This window comes from Tilletiopsis washingtonensis, assembly GCF_003144115.1.
Source record: "Tilletiopsis washingtonensis strain MCA 4186 unplaced genomic scaffold FA09scaffold_9, whole genome shotgun sequence".
NCBI classification, from domain to species: Eukaryota; Fungi; Basidiomycota; class Exobasidiomycetes; order Entylomatales; genus Tilletiopsis; species Tilletiopsis washingtonensis.
Window position 1 is genome coordinate 526,399 of NW_020312006.1, and position 23,482 is coordinate 549,880.

Below are 23,482 nucleotides of genomic sequence, written 5' to 3' on the forward strand. Positions count from 1 at the left end.
CGTCGCAGAACGACGTGCTCCTCCCCGAGACGCTGCTCAAGAAGCGCAAGACGGACCAGAAGGCCCGCGAGGAGAAGCTGGCCAAGGCCGGCGAGCTGCGCAAGGTGCGTGTGCAGGCAGGCCGCATGGAAGGGTGAAGAGAGAACAGGTGATGGTGGTTTTGGACTGGCGGCGACATGCTGCTGTCGTCGCGGCCAGATAGCGGCGCTGGCAGGGCATCGTCGGGCATTGAGTGGCAGGCCGCCAAGCCGCAGCACGGCGAGCTGCGGCGAGCGGTGCCATCCACCGCTAGCCATGCGCCCGCACCGCAGCGTCGCAGGCGCGCATGCTCGCCGCCGCCGCAGCGCCGTGCAGCGCAGCACAGCAGCGCACACTCGGGCCGCGCAAGATGCATAACTACACAACCGATTACGGCTAGCCATGCGCGATGCTGCCCACAATCAACCATCTTTCGGGGCTGACGCGACGAGTGGCGCGCGCGTTGCTGCGGTGCTATGGGACATGGGAGCGAGAGAAGGCGGAGGGCAGATGGAGGGGGAGGCGGCAGTGCGGCGGACCTCTCGAGTCGCGCGCATGCTGATGCTGACGCCACTTCCCGTCGCCAGGCCAAGAAGGACAAGCGCCGCGTCATCTTCAAGCGCGCCGAGTCGTACGTCGCCGAGTACGCCGCCAAGGAGCGCGAGGAGATCCGCCTGCGCCGGGCAGCCAAGGCCGCTGGTGACTTCTACGTCCCGGCGCAGCCCAAGGTTGTGTTCGTCGTGCGCCTGCGCGGTATCTGCAACATTGCGCCCAAGCCGCGCAAGATCCTGCAGCTGCTGCGCCTGCTGCAGATCAACAACGGTGTCTTCGTCCGCCTCACCAAGGCCACGTCGCAGATGCTGCAGCTCGTGCAGCCCTACGTCACCTGGGGCCCGCCGAACCTGAAGAGCGTGCGCGAGCTCATCTACAAGCGCGGATACGCCAAGATCGACCGCCAGCGCATCCCGCTCTCTGACAACGCCATCATCGAGAAGCACCTCGGCAAGTTCGGCATCATCTCCATCGAGGACATCGTCCACGAGATCTACACGTGCGGCCCGCACTTCAAGCAGGCCACCAACTTCCTCTGGGCCTTCAAGCTGCCGAACCCCAACGGTGGCTGGGCCAACCGCAAGCTGACGCCCGTCGTGCAGGGCGGCGAGTGAGTGGCCGGCGTGGATGCGGCTGCTGTGATGCCCTTGACTGACACCCTCCCTCTCTCGCAGCGCCGGTGACCGCGACGAGGCCATCAACGCCCTCATCCGCCGCATGAACTAAGCGTGCCCCACCACCTCGCTCACGCGCCCGCACCACCACATGCTCGCGTGAGTGTTGTAAAAGGCATTCTGCCAGCCGAGGAGGAAGCGGCTGCCATTATTCATTTGCGTAGAGGGGAGGAGCTGGGGAATGCCATGTGTTTTTAGCCAGAGTCGGGCTGGAGATGACGGAGTTGGGCGGGAGCGCGGTGGCGGAGCATGTCGCGGAGCATGTCGTGTGAGAGAGCATGGCGCTGACTGTCGTCGGACTGCAGGGCTCCCCATCGTTGGTCTCGCGGGCGTCTCGACACCTGTCAATGTCGACTGGCGTGATCTTCGACGTCCACACTCTCTGTCCGCTCGTGCTGCGCCCGTAGCCCGTTCTGTCCCCTTCACCGGCCTCTCTGCATAGTCCCACCTACGTCCAGTCATCCACGCTCCCATACGCGCCTTGGCGCACCACATCCCCCATGTTTGCGCGGCGCACACCCTTGCGCCTCGTGCTCGCCCGTTTCTGCACATACACCTCACCACGAAAAAGCGCCGAAGGCTATCACTCTTCCCACCGTCTCGGCTGAGCAGCAGGCAGCGCATGCATCGCGAGCTTGTCATTGATCGCCAGCGGCATACAGCAGTGTGTACATGCGGGCAGCACTGCGATAGGCTCTCATGTCTCCCGTGCGCAGCACCGTAGCTGCAACAGCGATCCAGCGAAGCCACGTCAGCCATCATAGCGCTTCTTCGTGCCCGCCTCATACTCACCAGCGTCCACATTCAGCGGACTATCCGCTTCCGGCGCGTCCAGAAGTGCAATGACGGCAGTCATGGCGCTGCTCAAGGTCCAAGCGGGGCTCCATTGACCAGCGAGGACGTCGAGGCAGATCTCGCCGGACGTCCAGTGCACGTTGGGGTGCCAGATGCGCGTGCGGAACATCATGGAGGGCGCCTTGAGCGGATAGGATGGGGGCACGGTGATGGCGATTTGGAATGTGCCGCCTGAGAGGAGTCAGCGGGGAAGGAGGTGAGGCGTGAAGTAGCAGAGAGGGACCAAACAGCGAGCGCGGCTGTCACCGGGCTCGATGCCTTGTCTCTACTTCGACGGGCGACCAGCACACAAACAGTCGGCGCCACTATCGCTTTCCAGCCTCGACAGTACGAGCAGTGCATGACTTAGCGTGGCTCCTACCACAGGCAGCGCGACATGCCTGCGATGCTGGAGGTGCACACCCCTCGACGCTGCTCCCTCCACCCTGCCGCAGCCTGCAATGTCCAAGGCCCAGCTCCACCCAAGCTGCTCCCCTCTCTCTGCACCTTCTGAGCTCTCTGTAGCTTCACTCACCCTGATACGACCCCCCTTCCGGTCCTCGAATGACCGCGACCCAATCGAACAGATCCTCTCCTTCCGCATCGTACGGTCTCAGCTCCAGCAGATCCGGATTCGCGCCCTTTCTTCTTCGCTCCTTCTTCTCTGCCCTCGCTTGCGCCGCCAGCTCGGCTGCGTCGCCAAAGAGCTCATCGCCGCCTTCGGTGCCCGCGTCGACGTCGGCTACGAGCAGAGAGGGCATGGAGGAAGAGGAGGATGACGCATCCCCGAGCTCGGCTTGTGCGGCGGCATACTCCTTCATCAGGCGCCGCGTCGTGGCCGCTGACGGCGCGCCGGCGGGAGCTGGCGGCATGCTGATGAGTGTGGACGAGGAGATGATGTAGGAGTAGGTGGAGGCAAGGCTAGCAGCGCAGAACGCACGAGTGCGGGGAAGGCGCGATCGGCGGCCGAGGCTTGGCTGCGCCGCGCCGCGCGCGCCAGCGCCCGGCTCGGGCGAGCGCGAGCGGGCCGAGAGCCGGAGCTCGCGCGTGGGCGGTCAGCCGTGCGGCGCCGCAGCGACGGCGTCGGCATAAGCATGCGCCTCTCCTTCTGCTCCTTTCCTCGTGATACAGCTCACTCAAGCTGGCGCGAGACGTGCGCAAGAGAAGCCGATGACATTCTGAATACAACCAGAGCAGGTGAAGCAGCAGAGAGTGTAGAGAGCGCGAGAGAGCGTGAGGCCGTGCAGGTGACGAAAGTGGATGGTGGTACAGATGCTACAGAGTGCGCGAGGGGAAGCAGGAGAAGAGCAGGGGGGAAGGAGTAAGATGGGATGCGTGGCTGAATGAATGAGGCTGTTGACGCCCGCTGTCGACGCCGTCGGGAGCTCGTTGCTGGACTGCAAGCAGATCGCCGTCTCGGCCGCGGCCGGCCCCTCCAACTGGAAGACGGTGCTTTGTGCGAGCTTGGTGAATAATGGCGAGAGTCGCCACCAGAGCGCCAAGATCGTACAGCAGCAGGCCTCGCCGTTGAAGTGTGCGCTGTGGCCGAGACGACGGCTTGCTTGCGTGCTCGGTGCGGAGAAGCCTCGTGCAAAGACGCCGTGGCTTGATGCCGACGAGACCGAGCATCGGTGCGCGCCGGCGCCGCGTCCACAGACGACGAGAACGCGAAGGAGACAAGTGTCCTGACCCCGAGCTTGGTGTGGAACGGCGAAGGCGTCGCTGCCCGCCACGGAGTTCGATGCGTACACTGTCTCCTTCGTACTCGCGCCTCGCGGTCGCGTCGCCGAATGGCACTGATGTTGAGTCCTTGAAGACGCGGTGCCGACCTGTGCGAGGGGTGCATGCACTCGGGGCGCCGTCTTGACGAAGCAAAAGCTGCGAACGAGGCAATGATCACACCTGCGTCGAACTCAGTTGGGGTCGGCGAAAACGTCGCCGTCCACCACCGAGGTCGAGTCAAGGGTGATCATGCGTCGTGCCGGCTCTCCTTGCAAGACGAGGCTTCGAAGCGGACCGTTGTTGCCAAGCGCTCGCGCCGTCGAAGGCGTCGACCGCAGCAAACGGCTGTTGCGATCGCGCATGTGATGAGGCACCGTCCCAGCAGATGACGGCATGTCAACAGCTGAGAGTCACGACGCTCGAGCGTGACGGGGAGAAGCGCAAGGCGTCGCCATCCGCCGCCGAGCTCAATCGCGTAGCTCCAGTGCAGTTGAGATGTTCGACCTCGCTGCGACGATGCTTGCTGGCAAGCCGACGCAGATCCGTCTTGCGCTCTCGAAGATGCGGCGAGTGACTGGGCCGAACTTGCGCATGATCGCGAATCGACCAGCCTGTGCGACACTGTAAGCAATTGTGTTGTACCGAGCGGCATTGCCACGCACCTTGTTTCGTCACGCTTCAAGCCCGCAATCGAAACGTCGTCTCCTCGACCGGCGCAAGGCAACGTCGCGCGAGAAGCGTCCTCGAGCTCAGTGTCGAGTGGCGTAGAGACGCCACGGACGTCGAGCTCGACAACCTTCTGCGTGCGTCGTTGCGTCGCGGCCGATCGGCGAGACGACCGACTCAGGCACACGATGACGGTGCGGCGCAAGAGGCAGCGAGATTGATGATGCGCGAGGAGCGAGCGTAAAATGGTCGCGCGCTCGTCGCCTCGAGCCGTCGGTCGAGCCTCACCGTGAAGCGCGACGGTGGATCTGCGCCGCGCTCAACAGCGAGGACAGCGAAACATCGCCGAGCTGCCGACCTTGAGCCAGGCGCTGGGAAGCAAAGTCGTTGCTTGTCAGCACCAGCCTCAAGGCCGACAAAGTCTACATGTGTCGTTGTTGTCGTCGTCGAGTCCGAGCCGTTGTCGACGCGTCTGATGGTGAGGCGAGAGGGCGGAGAGCAGTGCGCCAGGCACGTAGGAGCCGTCGATCGAGCCGTGCCGTGAAGCGCGAGGATCGCAACGCTCGCAGCCAAGACTAGAGACGAGGATACGTGTGCCGCATGCTGCACTTGAGCTAGGTACTGGGAGGCAAAGTCGTTGCCGCCGGGACCATGCTCAAGCGCAAGATGTGGTTAAAGTGTCCTCGCTCTCGAGAGCAGCTGAGGAGCATGTCGAGCTAGCGCTTCGAGGCGAGAAAGGTGGCGAAGAGCGCACTCGAGGCGCGTCGAGATGGAGACGGCGAGCCGCATAGTCAGGCGAGTATAGTGACGTGCATCGCCGTCGGGGAAGAGAGAGAAAGCGAACATGGCGAGTCGGCCGACCTCGAGCCAGCCGCTGGGAGGCAAATCGTTGCCGCCCAAAGCCGAGCTCGACGCAGGCGAGTTGCATGTGCGAGTCCTCCTTAACCTCGACAGTGATCCACACCACCGACGCGCTTGACGACATGGCGAGAGCTGGAGAGAAGGCCGCCGGAAACGTCGGCTTGCAGCTCTTCCAGCGTGTTGTCGGACTACCACGCGCGCAGGGGCAAGCGTGGCCGTACGGTCTGCACCGAAGCGACGGAGAACTGCCGTCTCGACCTCGAGCTCGGTGTGTGATGGCAAAGTCGTTGCCACCAGCGCCCGGGCTCGATGTCGAGAACGAGGCTCTTCGTCTCCACGGGCCAGATCGTGCGGGCGTGCTCATCCGCGCGCATGGAGGTGATCAACGTCTGGAAGTAGCCGGAGCGACGAGGCGGCGGCACGGCGCACGTACGGCGCCTCAGCGCCAGGCAGAGTAGCGCGGCAGCGTCTCCTCGCCGCCATCGACCGCCGAGTGTGTGTGAGTCGACGGCGTAGGCGCGATGACCTGCAGCATCGGCGGCTGGCGCGACGCATCGACCGTGCTCTCATCGACCTTCTTGACGTGCGGCGCCGTCAGTGTGCGTTCTTGACTGCTGCTTGACGAGCCTGGCGCGTCGTCAGAGAAAGGATCGACGAAAGGGATGCTCTGCGATGAGGTGTTGATGGCTAGTCGCGGTCGGCTTGTTGAGTGCGGCAGCCCAGCGGAAGAGGCACTACGGATGCTCTCGGCGTGCGAAGAGGCACGCTTAGCGGCAGCCGCAGCGCGCTGTTGCCACATCTCCGCCTCGTCGTTTGTGCTGAGACTGCGCCAGCTAGTCGGGCGGGAGCGCACGAAGCTGGCTGCGCTGCTTGCATCTGCTTCGTCCGCCACGTCTCGCATTGACGCCGAAGTGCGAAGACTGCCGCGGCTGGATGAAGCGCCACTTTGGCTGGCCATCCACATCGCGCGAGACACGTCGGTGGAGAAGCTGGCGCGCGCATAGTCGACGTCTCGCTCGCCGTGTGCGTCGAGCAGGTCGGTGTGGACACGCGGATCAATGGGCCGCCGGTGCGAGCGCGGAGCCAGTGGCGTGCGTGGTGGCAGTGGGTAAGGCCCCTCAGAGCGAATGGGCCGCGAGTTGGAAGACATCGTAGTCATGCTTGGCGCGTAGCTCGAATCTTGACTCTGCGCCAGACTGAGCATGGATGGCGAGCGGAGGAAGGAATCGCCGTCGCCGAAGGGATCGGCGCCGTTCGGATCGTCGAAGGGGTTGCGCGCAGGCGAAAGAGGCGCACGCTGTAGGCTGCTGCGCGAGGCGAAGCTAAGCATGGATTCGGGGCGCGAGGCGAGGTGCATCGAGCGGCGTGATGATGCGGAGGAGAGGCCGTCGTGCTTCTCAGCCATGGGCGTGGCTCGCTCGTCGCCGTAGTCTCGCTCTGCCCGCATGGCGCGACACCTCCGTCGTCGGCGAAGGTAGAAGAAGCCGGATACGCAGGCGAAGACTAGCAGGAGCATGCCGATCAGTGCGCCGGCGACGGCGCCCTTCTTGCCGTGCTGCACTGGCGCTGCTCCATTTTGTGCCTCGCTCGCCTCGCTTGAGGCTGTCGGCGCCAACGAGGCGGTGGATGTGGCATTGAGTGCCTCACTCGCTAGTGACGTCTGCACTGCAGCTGCAGCGAGGAGCGCGCGAGTCGAGGGCTTAGCGCCCGGCGAAATGACGCTGCTGTAGTTGTCGGGGTAGACGAAGATGTAGACGTTGGTCTGTGGCCCCACGGCCGTCGGCTCGCCGGAGAAGATGGGCGTGCCGCGCGTGCGACCGATCATCTCCCACGTCGCGTTGCCGACTTGCGGCATGGAGGTGTATGAGGAAATGGCGGCCGACGCCGTGGAGGTGCCGGCGAAGTCCTCGTCGTCGGCATCGCCATCGCCGCTGATGCGCGACGTGCGAGAGGCGTTGAGAGGCGGAGGAGGTAGGAAGGCTTGCCGGGCCAGCAATGCCGGCGCAGGCGGCGCTGCGACGGCGCGCGGCAGTGGGCGCGCCATCGGGGAGAGACGATGAGGAGGAGAGGGTGCCGAGGCTGTGCAGGGCGCGCCGAGGCAGGTAGTCTAGTCTAGAAAGGAGAAGCGGGCGGACCAGGGACGGAGACGCAGAGGGCGGAGGCGACGCAGAGGTGTGGATGAGGAGAGGACGCAGAAGAAGGCAGCACGTGGCCCCGGCGTTGGATGGGAGGTGCGATGACGAGCACGGACAAGCCGAGGGGCAAGGGGAGCGCGGGAGCAGGCAGCCGAGCCAAGTGCGGCGCCCGCTCGGTGGCGGGGAGCGCATTAAAGAATCGAGTACAACTTGCATAGGGTGGTTGTAGTCGACGAATACATCGCGTGAGCAGCCCGTGCCTGGCGCAGGGTTACTCCGCGGGAGCTGCACGCCGTGCCGAGCCGTGCCGCGGCATGGCAGGCGCTGGGCGCTTCCTCTCGCTCGCCGCCCGCCTGCGAGCGCTCCTCCAGTCCAGAGCCGCAGCCTCGACTGCCGCTCTCTGGAGGACGACGCATGAGAGCGAGGGTGAACGTTCTGCCTGCTGCAGCTCGCTCGCGTCGCCGCCTGCCGGGAAGGATGTGAAGGGGTGGCCACGAGCGCTGAGGGGTTGAGCAGCGGCAGGCGGCGGCAAGGCTCCTCGGCGGGCTCAGGCAGGCCTCTCGAAGCGGCGCAGCAGGATGGCAGGCAAGCACGCGGCGTCCTCACAGCTTCCTTCGGCTGCCCCTGCCGCTTATCCGACGCCTGCTGTGGATGTCGAGAGGGTCTCCTCGACCCCTCAGCCGCTCAGGCCTGAGCGGCGGCCTGGCGACTGGACCTCTCAGTCTCCTCGGCCAAAGACGCGCAGCCGCGAGCGCTCAGAGCGTCAGAGCTGCAGCGAGCTTTGATGAGGGCTCGCGCATCGACGCATGACACGAGGGCCCGACGAGGCGGCAGGGCCCGGCGTGCCGCGACGCAAGGCGGAGCATGCTCGTCGGGGGAGCCGGGCCTGTCTGGACGTTGTGCCCTCGCCGTCTCGCTCTGCGAGCAGCTCATCGAAGCAAGCAGCGAGCATCGGCCTTGACGCCGTTCATTCATTCTGCGAGCTGCGCGCTTCGCTTGCTGCCGCTGCAGCCACGCATGCACGACATTCTCGAAGCTGCAGCTGCTGCGTCTAGCGCGGCTGTGGGGACGGCCTTCGTGCGAAGGCGGCAGCAGCGAGGACGATGCTCGGGCAGAGAGAAGGCAAGACCCGGCGGCAAGCGCAGCGCTGCCAAATTCGGGTGGGCCAGCCCCTCGCTGCCGCAGCGCAGGGTTGATAGACGGCGGCATGACGCCCCGATGATGGCCGGCCTCGGCGCGATGAAACAGAGGCCGGCCATCAGCACCAGCGCGCAGCGACGACACGGCGCAGCGAGCGTGCGCCGAGGGCGAGTTTTGGGAGCGGCGAGCACGACAGCCGCGGCGTCGCGGCGACGCTGCTGCTGCTCTCCTGCCGCACGGTGCCCGCGACGCTGCATCGCTGCACGCTCTCTCCGCGTGCTCGCCCCGGGGCCGGCGCAGGCACAGGGGCAGAGCGGCGCAACACGACAGCCAGCGACGTCCGCGGCAGCACGCCGCGAGTCGCTTCACGCACCCTCGCTGAATTCCGCGCCGCGACGACGAGAAGGCGCCTCGGCTCCTGGCTGCAAAGCACGGCCTCGCCTCGGCTTGCCACTCCTTCCTCTCCGTCTTCCACAGCCATCTCCCCTTCGCACACCGCTCTCGCCGCAGCTCGCACCTCCAGCACCTCTCTGCACCGTCTGCTGCGTCTCTCGATCGCGCCCGGTGCTCGCCGCTCGCCATGGCCGCCCCGCCTCGGGCCGGCGGCGCCTCGTCGCGTCGCGCGCCCATGCCGCCGCCGCTGCGGCCTCAGCCCGTGGCCAGCACCTCTGCGCTGGCGCCCGCCGTCAGCCCCGGCAACTGGGCCGCCAGCCGTCGATACGCCATCGTCGTCGATGCCGGCAGCAGCGGCTCGCGCATGCAGGTGTACAGCTGGCGCGACGCACGCGTCGACCGCGCAGAACGCATGCGCGCCGGCAACAGCACGCGCGTGCTGCCGAATGTGGAGAAGGGCACCTGGGACGGCAGTGGCGACGAGTGGCAGTGGAAGGTCGAGCCAGGTGAGTGTCGCCTCGAAGACCGCAGGGCCGGCAGGGCGACGTGATTGCCGGCTGCACTAGCCCTCCAGAGCCCGCAGCATCTGCTCCGCCGCACCTGGCTCACCTCTTACTTCGCAGGCCTCTCGTCGTTTGGCACACATCCGCAAGACCTCGGCGCCTACCTCACGCCATTGCTTGACCACGCCTCGACGCTGATCCCGGAGCATGCCATCGCCGACACGCCGATCTACGTGCTCGCGACGGCCGGCATGCGTCTGCTGCCCACAGCACAGAGCGACGCCGTGCTGCGCGAGACGTGCCGCATCATCCAGCGCGATACGCGCTTCAAGATTCCGCGTCTGGCCGGCTGCGAGCAGCAGGTGGCCATCATCTCGGGCGAGGAGGAGGGCCTGCTGGGCTGGATCGCCATCAACTACCTCATGGATGGCTTTCACTTCCCGACTTCGCTGCCACCGTCCGCTTCTGCAGCCGCTACGGCCGGCCTTGCGCCACAAGCGCGGCCCAAGGCAAAGTCGACATTCGGCTTCCTCGACCTCGGCGGCGCCTCGACGCAGATCGCCTTCGAGCCGGCGCATCCCGATGGCGAGGAGCTGACCAAGGTCACGCTGCGCATGCTCGACGGCACCGACGTCGCTTCCAACGTCTTCGTCACGACGTTCCTCGGCTACGGCACGAACCGGGCGCGCGAGCGCTATGTCTCGGTGCTCGAGCAGGCGCACAACGGCACGCAGCTCGGCGCCAGTGCCAGTCTGGCAGCATCCAAAGCGGCCGTCGCTGTGCCGACGTCTACGCCGCAAGATCTGCCCGCATCAACACGGCCAGGCGATCTGATCCGCGACCCATGCCTGCCCGATGGCCTCACGCTAGCCACGGGCGCCAACGCCACGCTGCTCGGCACTGGCTCGTGGGAGGGCTGCGTGCAGAGTCTAGAGCCGCTGCTCGACAAGCATGCCCTCTGTGCGCGCCCGCCATGCCTCTTCCACGGCGTCCACGTGCCCAAGATCGAGTTCTCGGCCAACCACTTTGTCGGCGTGAGCGAGTACTGGTTCTCCAGCAACGGTGAGTGACGAGCGGCCGCTCTTCTGCTGCACAGATGCTAATGCTCCTCGCTGCAGACGTCTTCGGCCTGGGCGGCGTGTACGACTTTGTCTCGTTCCAAAAGGCAGCGCGCGACTTCTGCTCGCGGCCATGGCAGGAGATCGAGGCCAAGTACCGCGCTGGCACGGAGTGGGGCGCGCAAGTCGATCTCGGTCGTCTGCGCATGCAGTGCTTCAAGAGCGCATGGATGACGACTGTGCTTCACGAGGGCATTGGCCTGCCGAGACTCGGCGAGCCGGGCGGCGCAGGCGATGGCGAGAAGCACTCCGATGACGCGCAGGAGAAGGCAGACGCCAAGAACCTCTTCCAGAGCGTCAACGACGTCAATGGCCTTTCAGTCTCGTGGACTCTCGGCAAGGCTGTCCTCGAGGCTAGTCGCGACATTCCGCCGCCGCCGGCACTCGGCAGCCCCGAGGCAGCGCCGATCGTCTCGGACCCGGGCCCGCCGACGTGGGGCAACAAGTTCAGCCCCATGTGGCATCGGCCAGGCGATGCCGTGGCATCGCTGCCTCTGCCGCCTCTTCGCGCAGGCGGGCACTCCGTCAGCGGCGCAGCGGCGCTCATGGCGCTCATCGGCACGATCCTCGTCGCCATGATGCTCTGCTTCATCCGCGGCCGCTCACCGCGCGCCATCAAGCGCCGCACAGCACTGCGCGAGATGCTGCCGCCGCCACTGGGCTCTTGCATGGGTCTCTTCGCGCGCGGCAGCGGCGGCGACTCGCGGCGGGCTGGTCGTGGCGACTACGTGCTCGCCAACATGGAGGAGGCAGGCGATGCGGAGCACTTGGGCGACTACTCGGACGGCGAGGCGGGCGCAGGCACATCGAGCTCGGAAGAGGCGGACCCGAAGGCCGTGCGCACGTCGCACAAGCGGCAGCGCAGCCGCGGCGGCGTCGTCGCCACGCTCACGTGGCCACTCCGACGCCTGCTCTTCGGCGCTCGCGCAACACCAGTCGGCGGTCTCACAAGCCGACATGGCTCTCCCGGCAGCTCTCGACGCAAGCCTAGCTCTTCACGCTTCCCGCCACGACGAAGCACGAGCAGTCCAGGCGCGGGCATGAACATGCTGATGCGCACCGACTCTGCTGCTGCGCTGCCGACGCTCGGCATTGTGGGCGTGGGCAGCGGCGGTGTCAGCTCGGCAAGCAGCATCTCCAGACCGTCAAGTCGCGCTGGTCCTCGCGTCGGCGGACTTGCATTCACGAGCAGCGCCGCTGGCTCTGGCGCAGCGAGCCTGGGCATGGGCACGCCGCTCGGCTCTCCGCCGTTGCATCAGCGAGCCGCCAGTCCTTCGCCTTTCGCCGCAGCATGGGCTTCTTCCGCCGCCAACGACGCTCCCTCCCTCTCCGCGACCACGTCTGGCTACTCGAGTCGCTCCGTCTCGCGCGCCGCATCGCCCGCATTCGGGCTGCCGCCACCTGGCATCGGTGCGAGCGGCAGCACGACGCCTGCGCCGCTCAGTCGCAACCACTCGACGGCCAGCTTGACGAGCTTGGCGACGCTCACGCCTCGCACCGCCGGCGCCTTCGCGAGACGCGTCAGCAACTCGTCGCATGCGCACCCCGGCGAGAGGATGTTTGACGCGGCGGGAGAGGAGGAGCTCAATTGAGCGGATGGCGCGCACGGCGCGGGGGGGTCGGTGCGACCTCTCAACCACGAAGAAGAGCAGTGGCCACAGGAGGGCGGCCTTCTTGAGTTCGATCGCTCACGGGTCCTCGTGCTCCTGGATGTGTCTTCGCATTCCTTGCGGGCAGATGCGGAACGGGAGACTCGCTCGTCTCTCTTCCCCGTCCGCTCGCCGAAGAAGGCGAGCCTGCAGCCAAGATATCGGGCCACTCGTGCGCGATGGGCGCTCCACATCAGCCCCGCAAGCTCCGTCAAGATCGCGGCGCCGGTCGCTCACGAGGTTATTGCGCTGCTTTGAGGTTGAAGCTCGATGGGAAGAGCAGATGGGAACAACTCGAGACGCCTTCGTCTCTCGTTTTGCCGCCTGCTCGACGACACCGAGTACGCAACCGCGAAGCAGCGCGTCGTAGCCCCGTGTGCGATCGGCGCTCGAGACCGGCTCGTTCTCGCCATCGTCGCTCCGCCCTCATCGAGATCTCCTCTTCAATGGCGCGCGAGGTAACATCGCTTTCTTCACGTCGTGCATCGATCGCCAGGCAGAAGCAGACTCAGAGAAGGAGATGACTCTCCCTCTCTACGCCCTAGCTCCTTCCGGCCATCGCTGCACGGTGTGAAAGACTGGCGTGCAACCTCGTGCTGCAATTGACGGGCCAGATCGCCTCGTCGTCACACTCGCTGCTCCTCGGCTTCCTCATCATCTTCGACTCCGATTGCACTCGCGGCGCTATGATCTTCTTTGCCGTGCATGGACTTGCCTGCGCAAGCAGGCGGGGAGAAGGAGACCCTTCTCCGTCTCTACGTACTTGCTCCCGCCGGCCTTCGATGCACGGTGCTTGAGACTTTTGCGACCTCCCGTGCGTCAATCGTCGCTCAAGATGCGCCTTCTCGCATCGAGCCGTCGGCAGCAGCAGCAACATCTCTCCGCCGATGGTGCACGAAGTAAGGGCACTCTCGGCCACTTCTCCGGAGCGGCCTCATCATCATAGCAGACGGTGAGCGGGGGAGACTAGCATCGTCTCCCCCTCTCTCGCTCGCTCCGATGTTGCAGACTCCACGGTGAAGACGTCGATGTGTTTTCTTCCTTCGTGCGCCACTGGCGCCTTCAAATCCGCCTTCTCTTCGTGCACGGCTTCTCCGCCAGCTTCTGCGCATCGTCGATTCGTCGAGATCTCGTCGTTGATGGCGCATGGAGGGCATGCTCGAGCTCATTGCCGTGAACAGTTCGCACGCGAGCAGACGTGGAGAAGGGAGACCAAACGATCGTCTCCCTTCTCTCGTTTGCTCGTCTGACGAAGCGGCTCGACGGCAGATGAGAACGACATACCCTCTCGTGCGCCGCTGGTCACGAGCTCCGACTCCTTCGACCTTCGCCGCTACTCCCCTCGCCCATCATCGCTGCCTCTATCCCATTCTGTCTCACTTCACTCCTCGTCCTCTGTTCCTCATCACGTCACATGCTCCTCTCCCGTTCTTGCCTCTATGGCATCCTTGTTCTTTACCACCACGTCACGCGCTTCGCTCTCTGTACTGCACCAATTCCTCGTCCTTTCTCGCGTGAGGCTCAGTCGAGGTCAGAGTGACCTGGGTTGCGAATTGCTTCTCTTCATTCCTTCTCCCCTTCCCGCACCTCAGCAGGCCACCAATGCGGCAACCACGGGCGCACGCCGACGCTCTTTCCCTCCACATCAACACTCATGCTGAGGCCATTGTCCTCTGCGCTCTTTCCCACTCTCCTGACCTGTTCCAGCCTCAACAGCGCAAGTCCCACGCCGCCCGGTTGCACCGAGAGGAGTCGACCGGCCGCTTTGCCGCGCCGTGGAGGCGCAGAGGAGGCGCTGGAGGGGGAGAGTGGGACGGAACGCACTTCAGCGCCGCTTGCTGGGAGCGCGTGCGAGGCAGAGAGGGAGGAGAAGGAGGCGGAGGAGTGCGCTATTTGCTCGGCCGTCGGGATGTCCGGCATGCTGTCGCGAAAGGCGCTCGTCAGCCCGCTTCTTCCACCTCGCTCCTGCAGCGGCAGCCAACTCACGCTCCATCCAGCTCGTAAAGCAGCACGGGCACCACGCGCTTCCTGACCACGCCCGTGTGATGTGTCCTCGCCGTGAGCTCCTGGCCTACATAGCAGCCCTTGCGGAAGTCGACGCCGTGCTGCAGCTCCAACGAAGCTTCTAAGGGCAGCGCTTGACCCGGCACAAGCTCTTCTGGCGTCTCGGCCACGCCGAGGAGCGAACGACGGAGCGTGTAGGCTTCGAGCGAGGAAGCGGCTGCGCGAGAGGCATCAGTGGGTCCGCGCTGTGAGTGCGGCCGGGCCAAGAAGCACGTACCAGACTCGTCCTCGGCCCGCACCAGCCGTCGACTGCCCAGTCCCGGTGCTCTCATGTCCACAAATGCGCCCTCCCGCTTCGCCTCCTGGTCCTCAACATCCACTGCGACCTTCCACGCCTGCTCCCTCTCCACCTTGACCTTGCTCCTGAGCTTGTACCGCTTGATGTGCGCCGTCACCTCTTCTGCCATGGCTTCATGGATGTCGAGCAGCACATCCGGCGAATCTGATGCGCGATCCGGGTAAGGATGCACGAAGGCGGGAGAGAGGATGCGCCCGTTTGCGTGCAGCAGGGCGCCGTGGACGGGCGCAGTGAGGGAGGAGACGGGGGAAGTGAAGAGGCCGTGCAGGAGAGACTGCGCGGCGGGCCCGCGCAGGGAGAGCAGCGCGCGCGGCGAGAGGAGAGGCACGGTGGCGAACATGGCGCACTGGAGGGAGGGAGGTGGGGGAGAGAGAGCAAGACGCGAGGCGCGCGCAGACGAGGCGAGGTGGAGGCACGGCGAGGCGCGTGGCTGCGCTTGAGGCGCCTGGAGCACGTCGAATGCGCCAGCGTCTCGCCTTCTTGCCCACCACATCAACGCCCTTCACCCAAGCTCGGCGCCTCGTCTGCCTTCTCTTTGCAAGATCGCACGCAGCCACACATGGCCTCGTCGTCATCAGCGGCGCCGTCGCTGCTCGAATGGTCCGCCTCTCTCTCCTCGGCATTGCAGCGCATCCCCTGGTGTGCCTTGCCGGGCCATGCATTTCTCTATGTCCGTCCTTCTCTCTTCTCTCCCTCTCTTTCAAAGCTGACGCCCGCTTCGTCACGCAGAAGCTGCACCACGACGCTTCCTCGCACGAGCTCTGCCTGCTCCTGCAGCCCCTGGCGCCAGCGCCCGCGCTCTTCGAGGGCCTCTCGAGATCGTCGGCTCTGCGGCGCGCTGAGAGACAGTCGGGCGTCATTGAGGAGGTGGAAATGAGGGAGGCTTGGCGGAAAGATGTGCAGCGGTTGAAAGTGGCGCTGCAAGAGGGAGAAGTGCAGTGTGAAGCCGCCAGGACGGACGTGAGTTGCTCTTGCCTCTCTCTTTCTGTTCCCTTACTCACTCCTCTCTAGGCGACGCTGCGCATCTCGCACGCAGAGGGAGGAGAGACGTTTCGCTTCTCCTTCATGCTCGACGCCCTCTCTTCGCGCGACGCAAACGACGCATGGCGCGTGCACTTCCTCGCGCCCCTGCTGCGACTCGAGGCAGATTCCGAGACGCAGCAGCTTCAAGCGGCGGTGCTGCGCTTACAGCATGGCATCGAGGGTGACGCAAGCTCTTTCTCTACGAGGAGGAAGGAACGACGCAGTGAAGCACCCCGGACTGGCGAGGCAAGCTCGTCGCGCATGACTCTGCAACGACCTCGCGCCTCTCGTCTGCCCCACAACGCATCCGACGACTCCTTTGAAGACCCTTCTCCCACTCCTCCGCCTGCAGCAGCGTCCTCCGCCGTTCCAAGCCCGCTCCCTTACGCCTCTCTTCTGCCCCCATCTCTCGCCGCGCGCGCCGCCGATCCTGATCCCTCTGCGCCACTGCCCGTGCCGCTTCTCCCACCGCCAAAGGTCAAGCCCCGACTGCGCGCGCCGCGCAAGAGAGGCGCGTCGGCGGATGAGTTCGAGGAGATGAGCGAGACGGAAAGCAGCGCCACCGAGTCCTCGGAGGGCGAAGCTGCGCCTGCTGCGTTGAAGCGCAGCGCAAGCACGAGCGCAGAGCCGCAAGAAGGGGAAGCCTCACCGGCCAAACTGCGCCGCCTCGAGTCGAGAGATGCCTCGCTCTTAGGTCTGCCAAGTCCTTCGCCTCCCAGTCCCAGTTCGCGACGCAGCAGTCTCGCATCGCCCAGCGGCGCCGATGCTCCGTCCAGCGCGCGAGCTCCTCCACCGTCGCCTCCTCCTCCCGGACCTTCTGCGCCGCCATCGCAGTCGCCAGCGAAGAGGACGGAGGGACACTCGCAAGCCGTACCAGGACAGGCGGCGACGAGAGGAGGAAGGGGAACGGGATATAGAAGGGGAGCGGGCAAGAGACGGGCTTTCTGAGGCTCCTCGCAGTGTCGCAACTGGATGCAAAGGCTATGCGATTTGCGGCGAACAAAGTGGGGGGTATCGAAGAGCAGGAGAATCGAGCGCTCAGGCGAAGAGCGAAGAGGGATGGTGAAGGCCAAGGGAGATAGGAAGGCGCTTGGAGCCTCACTGCTCGTCGATGCACCCAATGCAAGTCTGCACAAGCAGCGGCACGTCGTTGGCCTGCAATGCCGCCTGCATGGCTGCACGCGTTTGAGAGTCCAGAGGTGCAAGGGTGTCGAGCAGAGCGTCACCCGTGGGTGAGGAGAGCTGTGTATCACGGAGCGGAGGTCAGCGCTTCGGCAGCCACGCCATGAGGGCAGTAAGGAGGGGCAACGCACCATGAAGTCCAACAGCCGTCCCCCAGCCTGCGCATATCGCAGCTCCAGCACCACCGCGTCATTGTCGCGCGTGGCATACGTGGCGCGCAGCGTCTTTGAGTCGGGAGCGCTGAGGTTCTCGAGGCCGAGACAGGCTTTGAGCACTTCTAGGCGCGATGAATGCCTGATTGCAAGGGAAGGAGGGAGGGCGTCAGCTCTGCTCTGTGCAGCGACTAGAGGCGGGAAGAATACCCGGGGTTGCAGGAGGAGAGGGGAGGGGGGCAGAGCAAACTCACCCTTGGCACATCAACTCCACAGTCATGTCTCTCGTGCCATCCAATCCCGCTCTTCGTGCCTCCGCAGCATATCCCTCGGCGACGCGCAGCTCCACATTGAGTCTCTCAACCGCCCGCAGCGCAGCCGTCAGGTCCTTCTTCCTCGTCTCAAACGTAGCGCCACATGCAGCGTACGCAGTCTCGAGGGACTGCATCTCCTCGATCTACGCGCGCAAGCGTCAGCGAAGAAGTCAGAAGGGGGAAGAAGGGGCACGTACCTGCTCATCGAAAGTCTGCACCGCCTCATCCCTCGTCAGCGTCCCTCGCATCGGGATGCCTCTCGAGCTCGCTCTCTTGCCTCCCATCGCCGAGCCAGTCTCTGCGCCTCCGGCAGCTTTCAGGCGCGCAAGGTCCAGTTCCAGATCGCCAATCTCGCGCATCAGGCCCTGCGCCGCCTCGGCGTCGGAGACGAGCGTGTCCCATGCGCCGGGCGCCGAGGGCACGGCACTGGCGCGGCGACGAGGCGTCGAGGGTGCGCCGGTGGGGAGGAGAGAGGCGCATGTTGCGTCGATGGAGGAGCGCAGATCACGGACCAGGGCTTTGCGCGCCTTCATTTGAGACTTGAGCGTCGCGGCTGCCTCCTCTGTAGACGCCGGAGCGTCAGTCTCTGCCGCCAAGAAGCAGAGAAGGCACGGGTCTACGCACCGAGAGCGGCGACATCCTCGCGCGTGTACAACACCTCGGCGCCAGACGCGTCGGGCAGTGTGTCGGAGAGGAAGAGACGCTTCGTCTCGACTTCGAGATGGATGAACTTGAGGCGGCGGTAGTAGTCCTAAGGCCACCGGCAGCGTGAGCACTTGCGCGTACGCAGCATAGACTCCCCCCCCCCCTTCTCATCGCTGATGCAGCCTCACCTTGACCGCCTCCTCCTCCATCTCCACGCCCTCGGGCCAGTCCCGCAGCCGGCTCCACGCCACGTCCGTCTCTGCGTTGCCGCCACTCGCCGAGCGTGCCGCCTCGGAGCGCGCCGCAAGGGCCGCCGCCAGATGCAGCATGTGCAGTTCTGCGGCGCTCGTGCTGCTCGGCTGCACCAAGGCAGCGATGCTGTCACGCCGCGTCAGTCTGCTGTACGCGAGTGGAGTGACAGGGAGACTCACCGGCGCGCCTCGCGCATCGCCTCGCTCGGCGCCATCCTCTCCTCGTGCTTCTCGACGCTCACATCCGCCTCGTCAAAGCTGCCGCTGATGCTGCCCACGCTGAGGCTCGTCTCGCCCGGCTGCACGCTGCCGAGTGCGGCGCGACGGCGGCGGCCCTTGCTCGCCAGGGCGACACGCTTGGCCGGCGGCGAGGAGGCGCCGCTGGAGGAGGAGGCGGCGGCGGCGGCGCGGTGGGGAGAGCGCGAGACACGCGCACGCGTCGAGGGCGCCATGTGGGGCAGTGCGACTTGATGGAGCTGAGACAGGGCGGACTGCGCGGAGTGCGGAGGAGCGTGCAGCGAGTGTGCGAGAGGCGGATGCGTGGGAAGCTGCTGGCGAGTGAGGGGGAGAGGGAGAAGGGGCGGCAGCGAGGCGGAGTGGAGAGCAACACGCCGTCGTGCGCATCAACACGCGCCGCGCCTGGGAGCGCAGCCGGCGCGCGTGGGCATCACGTGATGCCGCCACGTTGCGCAGCGCACGAGCCACTCGGGCGGCCTGCGCTTCTCCCGTCCTTCCCGCCACCACGCTCCCCTTCATCACCATGCAGCTCTCCCTCGCCGCGCTCAGCGCCCTCCTGCTCGCAGCGTCCGCAGCGGCAAAGACGAAGCCGACGGAGCTGCAGGTGGGCGTCAAGTTCAAGCCGGCCGCGTGCGAGCTGCAGAGCGCAAAGGGCGACCGGCTGAGCATGTGCGTGGCGACTCCTCTCACCCGCGCGCAGTGCTGAGCTGACGAGCCGGATGCAACAGGCACTACACTGGCACACTGGTGCGCTGCACTTTCGTAGCTGAGAGACGCGACACAGGCTGATGCACAGCGTCTCGCACAGTGGGAGGGCAAGAAGTTTGACTCCTCGCTCGATCGCGGCACTCCTTTCGTGCGTCCCCTCTCCCTCCCTTTCTGTTGCCCCGTCTCACTCCTCTCTTCGTGGCAGGACTTCACCATCGGCACGGGCCAGGTGATCCAGGGCTGGGAGCAGGGCCTGCTGGGCATGTGCGAGGGCGAGAAGCGCAAGCTGCAGATCCCGCCCAGCCTCGGCTACGGCGACCACGGCGCCGGCGGCGTCATTCCCGGCGGCGCGACGCTCGTGTTCGACGGTGAGTCTGCGCGAAGGCGAGGAGAGCAAGTGGGCAAAGGGGCAGTGCTGATGCAAGCCGATGCAGTCGAGCTGCTGGCCATCAGCGGCCCGCGCGCAGATGCCGCTCGTGCCGCGGCGCGCAAGGAGGAGCTGTAGGCCTCTCTTCTCTCTCTCTCTGCCAACACACGCTGCAGGGCGGATCGAATCAGATCATCTCGCTGCGTAGCCGGATAGAAACGTTGCTTTATCATTAGGCACAGGGCGACGAGGGCGCTTCGTGAGGAAAGGGAACAGGCGGGAAGACCGCGACGAGGCCGCGATGCGCGCGCCGGGTCCAGTGTGCGCTGTGGCGAGTGGCAGAAAAGAAAGCGGGGAATGTGAGTATGTGCGGTGAGAGGGGTGAGAGGGAGGGCAGAGGGAGAGCGTGGCCGCAGAGAGGACGAAAGGGTTGCAGGGGGGTTGCCGGCAGGTGCCAGGGGCTCGCCTCGTCTACTTGGGCTTGGCCACCACGATGCCGACAAGCACCGCGACGCCCAAGAATCCAATCGCCGCGGGCAGGGCCAGATCCTTGGGCAAGAAGCCAAAGAGCACCTCCTGCTCCTCCTTGTTCTTGTTCGTGCGCGACACCTTCTTTGCGTTCGTCGGCGCCCTCTCTCCCACCTCGGCCTCCTGCTCCCGCTCTTCCTCCTCCTGCACCGACTGCAGTTGTGCCTCGGCTGCTTCGCGCGCCTTGCGCTGCTTCGAGGCGCTGTTTGCAGTGAGGTTGGCGGACGTGGTGGAGGCGGCGGGAGCGCCGACGCGTGCGGCGGCTTCCTCCCAGCCGCGACCGCCTTGGAGGAGAAGAACGACGCGGTCGCGGCCCTGCTTGCGCGCCACTTGCACGGCGTCGAGAACGTCGCCGTCGGCAGTGATGAGCACGACGTCCTCCTCGTCATCCGTGTACGCCAGCGTAAAGTCGTTTGCGTCCGGCGCGCTGGGCTTCGGCGGCTGCGGCGCCGCTTCTTCTCCCTCTGCCGGCTCCGCGACTGTCGGCGCAGGCAGCTCCTCGAAGAACGGGTCGCTCTCCAGCTTGATGGTGACAATCTCTCGGATCGTCTCGAAGCTGTCGTAGCGCGCCTGGAAGCGATGCGTGCGTCCGGAAGGCGTGACAAACTTGAAGAGATACGTGCCGTCGTCCACCTCTGCAGCTGCGGCGGGAGCGATGCCGCTCGGGTAGTTGACGCCCGACATGGCATCGTCGTTGGCACGCGTGCCGCCCACTGCGCTCGCAGAATCATTGGGGTGCAGATCGCTCGACATGTCGGCGGAGGGGTTGTACTTGCTCGGCGTCTGCGGCTCGTGCATCTCCGAGGGCCGATGGCTGCCGCTCATGGCGCTCTCGTTGTCGTCGCCTCCGCCGCCCGCTGCACTGCCGGTCTGCCCGAAGGAGTTCCAGAAGCGGTTCCACATGGGCCCGCCGCCCTCGCCGCCCGACTCTTCGTTCATGCTGTTGATCTGCTCCAGCGTGGCGTACGTGAGCTTGAGCACGTCGACGACACCGACCAGGCGCGAGTCGACGTCCACAACGGGAAGGTTGAGATAGCGGCCGTCTGTGGCGTGGCGTCAGCCTGGGGGTCTCTCTGCAAGTGCTGCGTCGCTGCGTCACTCACCGTGCATCTTGCGCAGCGCCTCCTGGATGCTCAGACTCGGCGGTGCCGTGTCTGGGTGGGGCGTCATGACGCGCACGACACTGCAAGTCTTGGGGTCCAGTCCCGCCGCAATGACTCTCAGCACGACGTCCTTGCTAGTGAAGATTCCCGCAATCTTGCCCGCCACCACTCCGCCTCCTCCAATCGTGCCCTGGCCCGGTCCTCCGCCGCTCTCCATGACGCACACCGCAGTGGTGTGGTGCTCCTTCATCATGCGTGCCGCCTCGCGCACCGTCGTGCGCACGCCGACGGTACAGGGCAGCGTGCGTGAGTCGAGAATCGTCGTGAGATCGGGCAGCGACATCTTCTGGCGCAGTGCCTCGACGTATGCCAGCATCGGGTTCGACGAGGCCGGTCCGCCGCTCACGCCGGCGCCCCACTCGCTCTGCACGCCTTCAAGCGCAGTGTACAGCTTCTGCGAAGAGCCATGCGCGCGCTCAAGCTTCTCGAGCGCCTCGTAGAAGACCTTGGCGATGTCGAGAAGGCCCACTACGTCGCCCTCGTCGTTGCACACTGGCAGATGCCGGAAGCCACGCGTGACCATCGTGTTGAGCGCATCGGTGGCAGACGTGGTGTCGCGCGTCACCATGGGCGAACGCGTCATGATGGCCGAGACGGGCGTGGTGCGCGCATCGAGACCGCCAGCGACGACCTAAGAAGAGTCAGCATCTCATGCGCAGCGGTGCATCTGTGCCACTCACGCGGAACGCCAGGTCCTTGGCCGTGAAGATGCCCGCCAGGTGCTCATCATCGTCAACAACCAGCACGCAGTCGGTGCGCTTGGCGGCGCACAGCTGAGACGCATCGGCAACGCTGATGCTCTGCGGCACGGTGAGTGCAGGCAGCGGGCGCAGCGCAGAGACGGTGCCTGCCACGGCGGCGGGACGGGCTGCCTTGCGTGCGCCACGGCGGCCGCCGCTGGGCGTAGAGGGCGCGGCCTTGCCCGACTTGCGCAGCAGGTCGGCCTCGATCTTCTTGCGGATCGCCTGTGAGAGGTGTGTCAGTCGCTGCAGGCTCTGCGTCAGGCCCTGCGTGGGCAGCCTGTCGTGGTGCGCTGCGCACGTGCCTCCTTGCGTCTGCCACGACGCCGCCACTCACCTCGTCCTTCTTGCTCTGTCGCTTGCGCGTGTCCGTCGAGTCGCTCATGGCCGAGGCCGAGCCGGCGCCGCCGAGGGGCGAGCCGCGGTAGCCGGCCGCGGCGGCCGAGTTGGCGGTGGACATGTTGCTGGAGGCGGAGGTGGGCGCGGCGTACGAGGCCAGGTGCGCCGAGGTGGTGGAGCGCGGGAAGCCGGACGAGGGCGCGGGCGAGGGCGAGGAGGGCCGGGCGTGGGCGTCGTCGACGGAGGCGCGCACGGGGATGCGGGACATGAGGACGGTGGAGGGACGCACAGGTGGGTGAGGAGGCCGAGCGGTGCGCGTTGGCGGCGGCAGCAGCAGCAAGCGTCAGCAGCACGCTGGCGGAGCGGCCGTGCGTCGCGCGCCGCGCCGTGGTGTTGCTCTCGCGAGCCCGACTCCCGCCTAGATTGTCTCTCAGCGCGTCTTGCGGCCCCACGCGCGACCCCACCTCCCAGCTCCGTGCCGCTTCCCTGCCGCTCGGCATCCAGTCTCAACGGATGAGTAGCGCTCAAAATTTCGCTGAGGTGCCGCTTGAGCAGAATGTGTGCTTCACGGAGGGCTGCGACGCCGTACTCATAACATGTGTGGAGCAGACGAGCGCGTCACAGTAGCTAGGTCTGCAACCACCTCGCCCTTCTGCTTACCTTTCGATGCCTGCGCTAGATGCAGCTCTTGATGCTTGGAGCTGTGCCGAGAAGTGGCCTGCTGTGCGTCCGCACTGCCCAATTCTCATTCATGCCTGTCGAGCAGAAGAGCAAAGGCACACGGCACAAGCGGCGGCGCACGTCCGAGGTGCATGCTTGAAAGCAGCCCGTGCACCCCCTCTCGCCTTCCCGTTTCCCGGATCAGCAGACGCTTGGCGTTCTTTCTCGCCATCGAGAGATGCAGAGTAAGTGTCACGCTGCAAGCTGCGTGATCACGAGGTGCTTGCTCCACGCAGGCCTCGCATGCCGCACGAGCGAGGGCGGCGCCAACGCCTCCAGCCCCTCCGCGCCACCGTCATTGCGCCTGCGGCCCCTCTCCTCTCGTGCTTGCGTTTCCACTCAGCGAGACCGCCCAATACGGAACATGACGACGGCGCAGCCGACTTTGCGCCCTGTGTCACTTGCGCGGACGCCATAGGGGCTCGAATGTGAGTCGCGGCGGGCGGACGCCCAAGCGAGCTCGCGGCACCCGGCACCGACGCCGGG

General features: G+C 65.9%; 9 protein-coding genes across 9 annotated transcripts; 4 read left to right on the forward strand and 5 right to left on the reverse strand.

The window, feature by feature from the left end:
- Position 1: 1 nt before the first annotated feature.
- On the forward strand, positions 2–1,442 carry FA09DRAFT_329608 (putative 60s ribosomal protein L7 subunit). The gene is made up of 2 exons (XM_025742245.1): positions 2–1,180; positions 1,245–1,442. The coding sequence occupies exons 1-2, from the start codon at positions 495–497 to the stop codon at positions 1,294–1,296; spliced, it is 738 nt and encodes a 245-aa protein (XP_025598832.1). The 5' UTR covers positions 2–494; the 3' UTR covers positions 1,297–1,442.
- A 416-nt stretch (positions 1,443–1,858) lies between these two features.
- Positions 1,859–3,019, reverse strand: FA09DRAFT_329609 (hypothetical protein). Its single transcript, XM_025742246.1, has 3 exons — positions 2,614–3,019; positions 2,037–2,270; positions 1,859–1,968 (listed from the first exon to the last, which is right to left on the reverse strand). The coding sequence occupies exons 1-3, from the start codon at positions 2,948–2,950 to the stop codon at positions 1,883–1,885; spliced, it is 657 nt and encodes a 218-aa protein (XP_025598833.1). The 5' UTR covers positions 2,951–3,019; the 3' UTR covers positions 1,859–1,882.
- A 2,520-nt stretch (positions 3,020–5,539) lies between these two features.
- FA09DRAFT_269205 (hypothetical protein) lies at positions 5,540–7,586 on the reverse strand. The gene has a single exon (XM_025739777.1). The coding sequence runs from the start codon at positions 7,369–7,371 to the stop codon at positions 5,767–5,769; it is 1,605 nt and encodes a 534-aa protein (XP_025598834.1). The 5' UTR covers positions 7,372–7,586; the 3' UTR covers positions 5,540–5,766.
- A 1,435-nt stretch (positions 7,587–9,021) lies between these two features.
- On the forward strand, positions 9,022–12,507 carry FA09DRAFT_269222 (hypothetical protein). The gene is made up of 3 exons (XM_025739778.1): positions 9,022–9,501; positions 9,619–10,560; positions 10,617–12,507. Exons 1-3 carry the CDS (start codon positions 9,183–9,185, stop codon positions 12,206–12,208), a joined length of 2,853 nt encoding a protein of 950 aa, XP_025598835.1. The 5' UTR covers positions 9,022–9,182; the 3' UTR covers positions 12,209–12,507.
- A 1,277-nt stretch (positions 12,508–13,784) lies between these two features.
- Positions 13,785–15,002, reverse strand: FA09DRAFT_329611 (Aminomethyltransferase folate-binding domain-containing protein). The gene is made up of 3 exons (XM_025742247.1): positions 14,547–15,002; positions 14,252–14,486; positions 13,785–14,186 (listed from the first exon to the last, which is right to left on the reverse strand). Exons 1-3 carry the CDS (start codon positions 14,965–14,967, stop codon positions 13,829–13,831), a joined length of 1,014 nt encoding a protein of 337 aa, XP_025598836.1. The 5' UTR covers positions 14,968–15,002; the 3' UTR covers positions 13,785–13,828.
- A 138-nt stretch (positions 15,003–15,140) lies between these two features.
- FA09DRAFT_329612 (hypothetical protein) lies at positions 15,141–16,841 on the forward strand. Its single transcript, XM_025742248.1, has 3 exons — positions 15,141–15,297; positions 15,357–15,587; positions 15,639–16,841. The coding sequence occupies exons 1-3, from the start codon at positions 15,187–15,189 to the stop codon at positions 16,596–16,598; spliced, it is 1,302 nt and encodes a 433-aa protein (XP_025598837.1). The 5' UTR covers positions 15,141–15,186; the 3' UTR covers positions 16,599–16,841.
- Positions 16,624–18,528, reverse strand: FA09DRAFT_329613 (hypothetical protein). The gene is made up of 7 exons (XM_025742249.1): positions 18,375–18,528; positions 18,132–18,321; positions 17,923–18,049; positions 17,496–17,860; positions 17,239–17,441; positions 16,964–17,126; positions 16,624–16,892 (listed from the first exon to the last, which is right to left on the reverse strand). The coding sequence occupies exons 1-7, from the start codon at positions 18,407–18,409 to the stop codon at positions 16,749–16,751; spliced, it is 1,227 nt and encodes a 408-aa protein (XP_025598838.1). The 5' UTR covers positions 18,410–18,528; the 3' UTR covers positions 16,624–16,748.
- Positions 18,529–18,981: 453 nt separating this feature from the next.
- On the forward strand, positions 18,982–19,620 carry FA09DRAFT_283243 (hypothetical protein; the record flags this gene model as incomplete). The annotated part of the gene is made up of 5 exons (XM_025739844.1): positions 18,982–19,100; positions 19,160–19,178; positions 19,240–19,287; positions 19,345–19,507; positions 19,574–19,620. Coding segments are annotated over 5 exons (396 nt in total), but the record flags the coding sequence as incomplete, so codon positions are not given.
- Positions 19,621–19,977: 357 nt separating this feature from the next.
- On the reverse strand, positions 19,978–22,397 carry FA09DRAFT_296704 (CBS-domain-containing protein; the record flags this gene model as incomplete). Its single annotated transcript, XM_025740181.1, has 4 exons — positions 19,978–21,077; positions 21,138–21,828; positions 21,878–22,162; positions 22,275–22,397. 4 exons carry the CDS (start codon positions 22,395–22,397, stop codon positions 19,978–19,980), a joined length of 2,199 nt encoding a protein of 732 aa, XP_025598840.1.
- Between the last annotated feature and the right edge of the window lie 1,085 nt (positions 22,398–23,482).

Coding starts and splice junctions, on each gene's coding strand:
- FA09DRAFT_269222 (XM_025739778.1), top strand. CDS start 9,183: ATGGCCGCCCCGCCTCGGGCCGGCGGCGCCTCGTCGCGTCGCGCGCCC. Junction 9,502..9,618: donor GCAGTGGAAGGTCGAGCCAG/GTGAGTGTCGCC, acceptor CTTACTTCGCAG/GCCTCTCGTCGTTTGGCACA. Junction 10,561..10,616: donor GTACTGGTTCTCCAGCAACG/GTGAGTGACGAG, acceptor TCCTCGCTGCAG/ACGTCTTCGGCCTGGGCGGC.
- FA09DRAFT_329609 (XM_025742246.1), bottom strand. CDS start 2,950: ATGCCGCCAGCTCCCGCCGGCGCGCCGTCAGCGGCCACGACGCGGCGC. Junction 2,271..2,613: donor GGAAGGGGGGTCGTATCAGG/GTGAGTGAAGCT, acceptor GACTCCTCTCAG/GCGGCACATTCCAAATCGCC. Junction 1,969..2,036: donor TCCGCTGAATGTGGACGCTG/GTGAGTATGAGG, acceptor TCGCTGTTGCAG/CTACGGTGCTGCGCACGGGA.
- FA09DRAFT_329611 (XM_025742247.1), bottom strand. CDS start 14,967: ATGTTCGCCACCGTGCCTCTCCTCTCGCCGCGCGCGCTGCTCTCCCTG. Junction 14,487..14,546: donor GCGGGCCGAGGACGAGTCTG/GTACGTGCTTCT, acceptor CCTCTCGCGCAG/CCGCTTCCTCGCTCGAAGCC. Junction 14,187..14,251: donor CTTTACGAGCTGGATGGAGC/GTGAGTTGGCTG, acceptor CTTTCGCGACAG/CATGCCGGACATCCCGACGG.
- FA09DRAFT_329612 (XM_025742248.1), top strand. CDS start 15,187: ATGGCCTCGTCGTCATCAGCGGCGCCGTCGCTGCTCGAATGGTCCGCC. Junction 15,298..15,356: donor CGGGCCATGCATTTCTCTAT/GTCCGTCCTTCT, acceptor TTCGTCACGCAG/AAGCTGCACCACGACGCTTC. Junction 15,588..15,638: donor GTGAAGCCGCCAGGACGGAC/GTGAGTTGCTCT, acceptor ACTCCTCTCTAG/GCGACGCTGCGCATCTCGCA.
- FA09DRAFT_269205 (XM_025739777.1), bottom strand. CDS start 7,371: ATGGCGCGCCCACTGCCGCGCGCCGTCGCAGCGCCGCCTGCGCCGGCA.
- FA09DRAFT_329608 (XM_025742245.1), top strand. CDS start 495: ATGGGACATGGGAGCGAGAGAAGGCGGAGGGCAGATGGAGGGGGAGGC. Junction 1,181..1,244: donor CCCGTCGTGCAGGGCGGCGA/GTGAGTGGCCGG, acceptor CCTCTCTCGCAG/CGCCGGTGACCGCGACGAGG.
- FA09DRAFT_329613 (XM_025742249.1), bottom strand. CDS start 18,409: ATGGCGCCGAGCGAGGCGATGCGCGAGGCGCGCCG. Junction 17,442..17,495: donor TGCAGACTTTCGATGAGCAG/GTACGTGCCCCT, acceptor TTGCGCGCGTAG/ATCGAGGAGATGCAGTCCCT. Junction 16,893..16,963: donor GACGGCTGTTGGACTTCATG/GTGCGTTGCCCC, acceptor CGTGATACACAG/CTCTCCTCACCCACGGGTGA.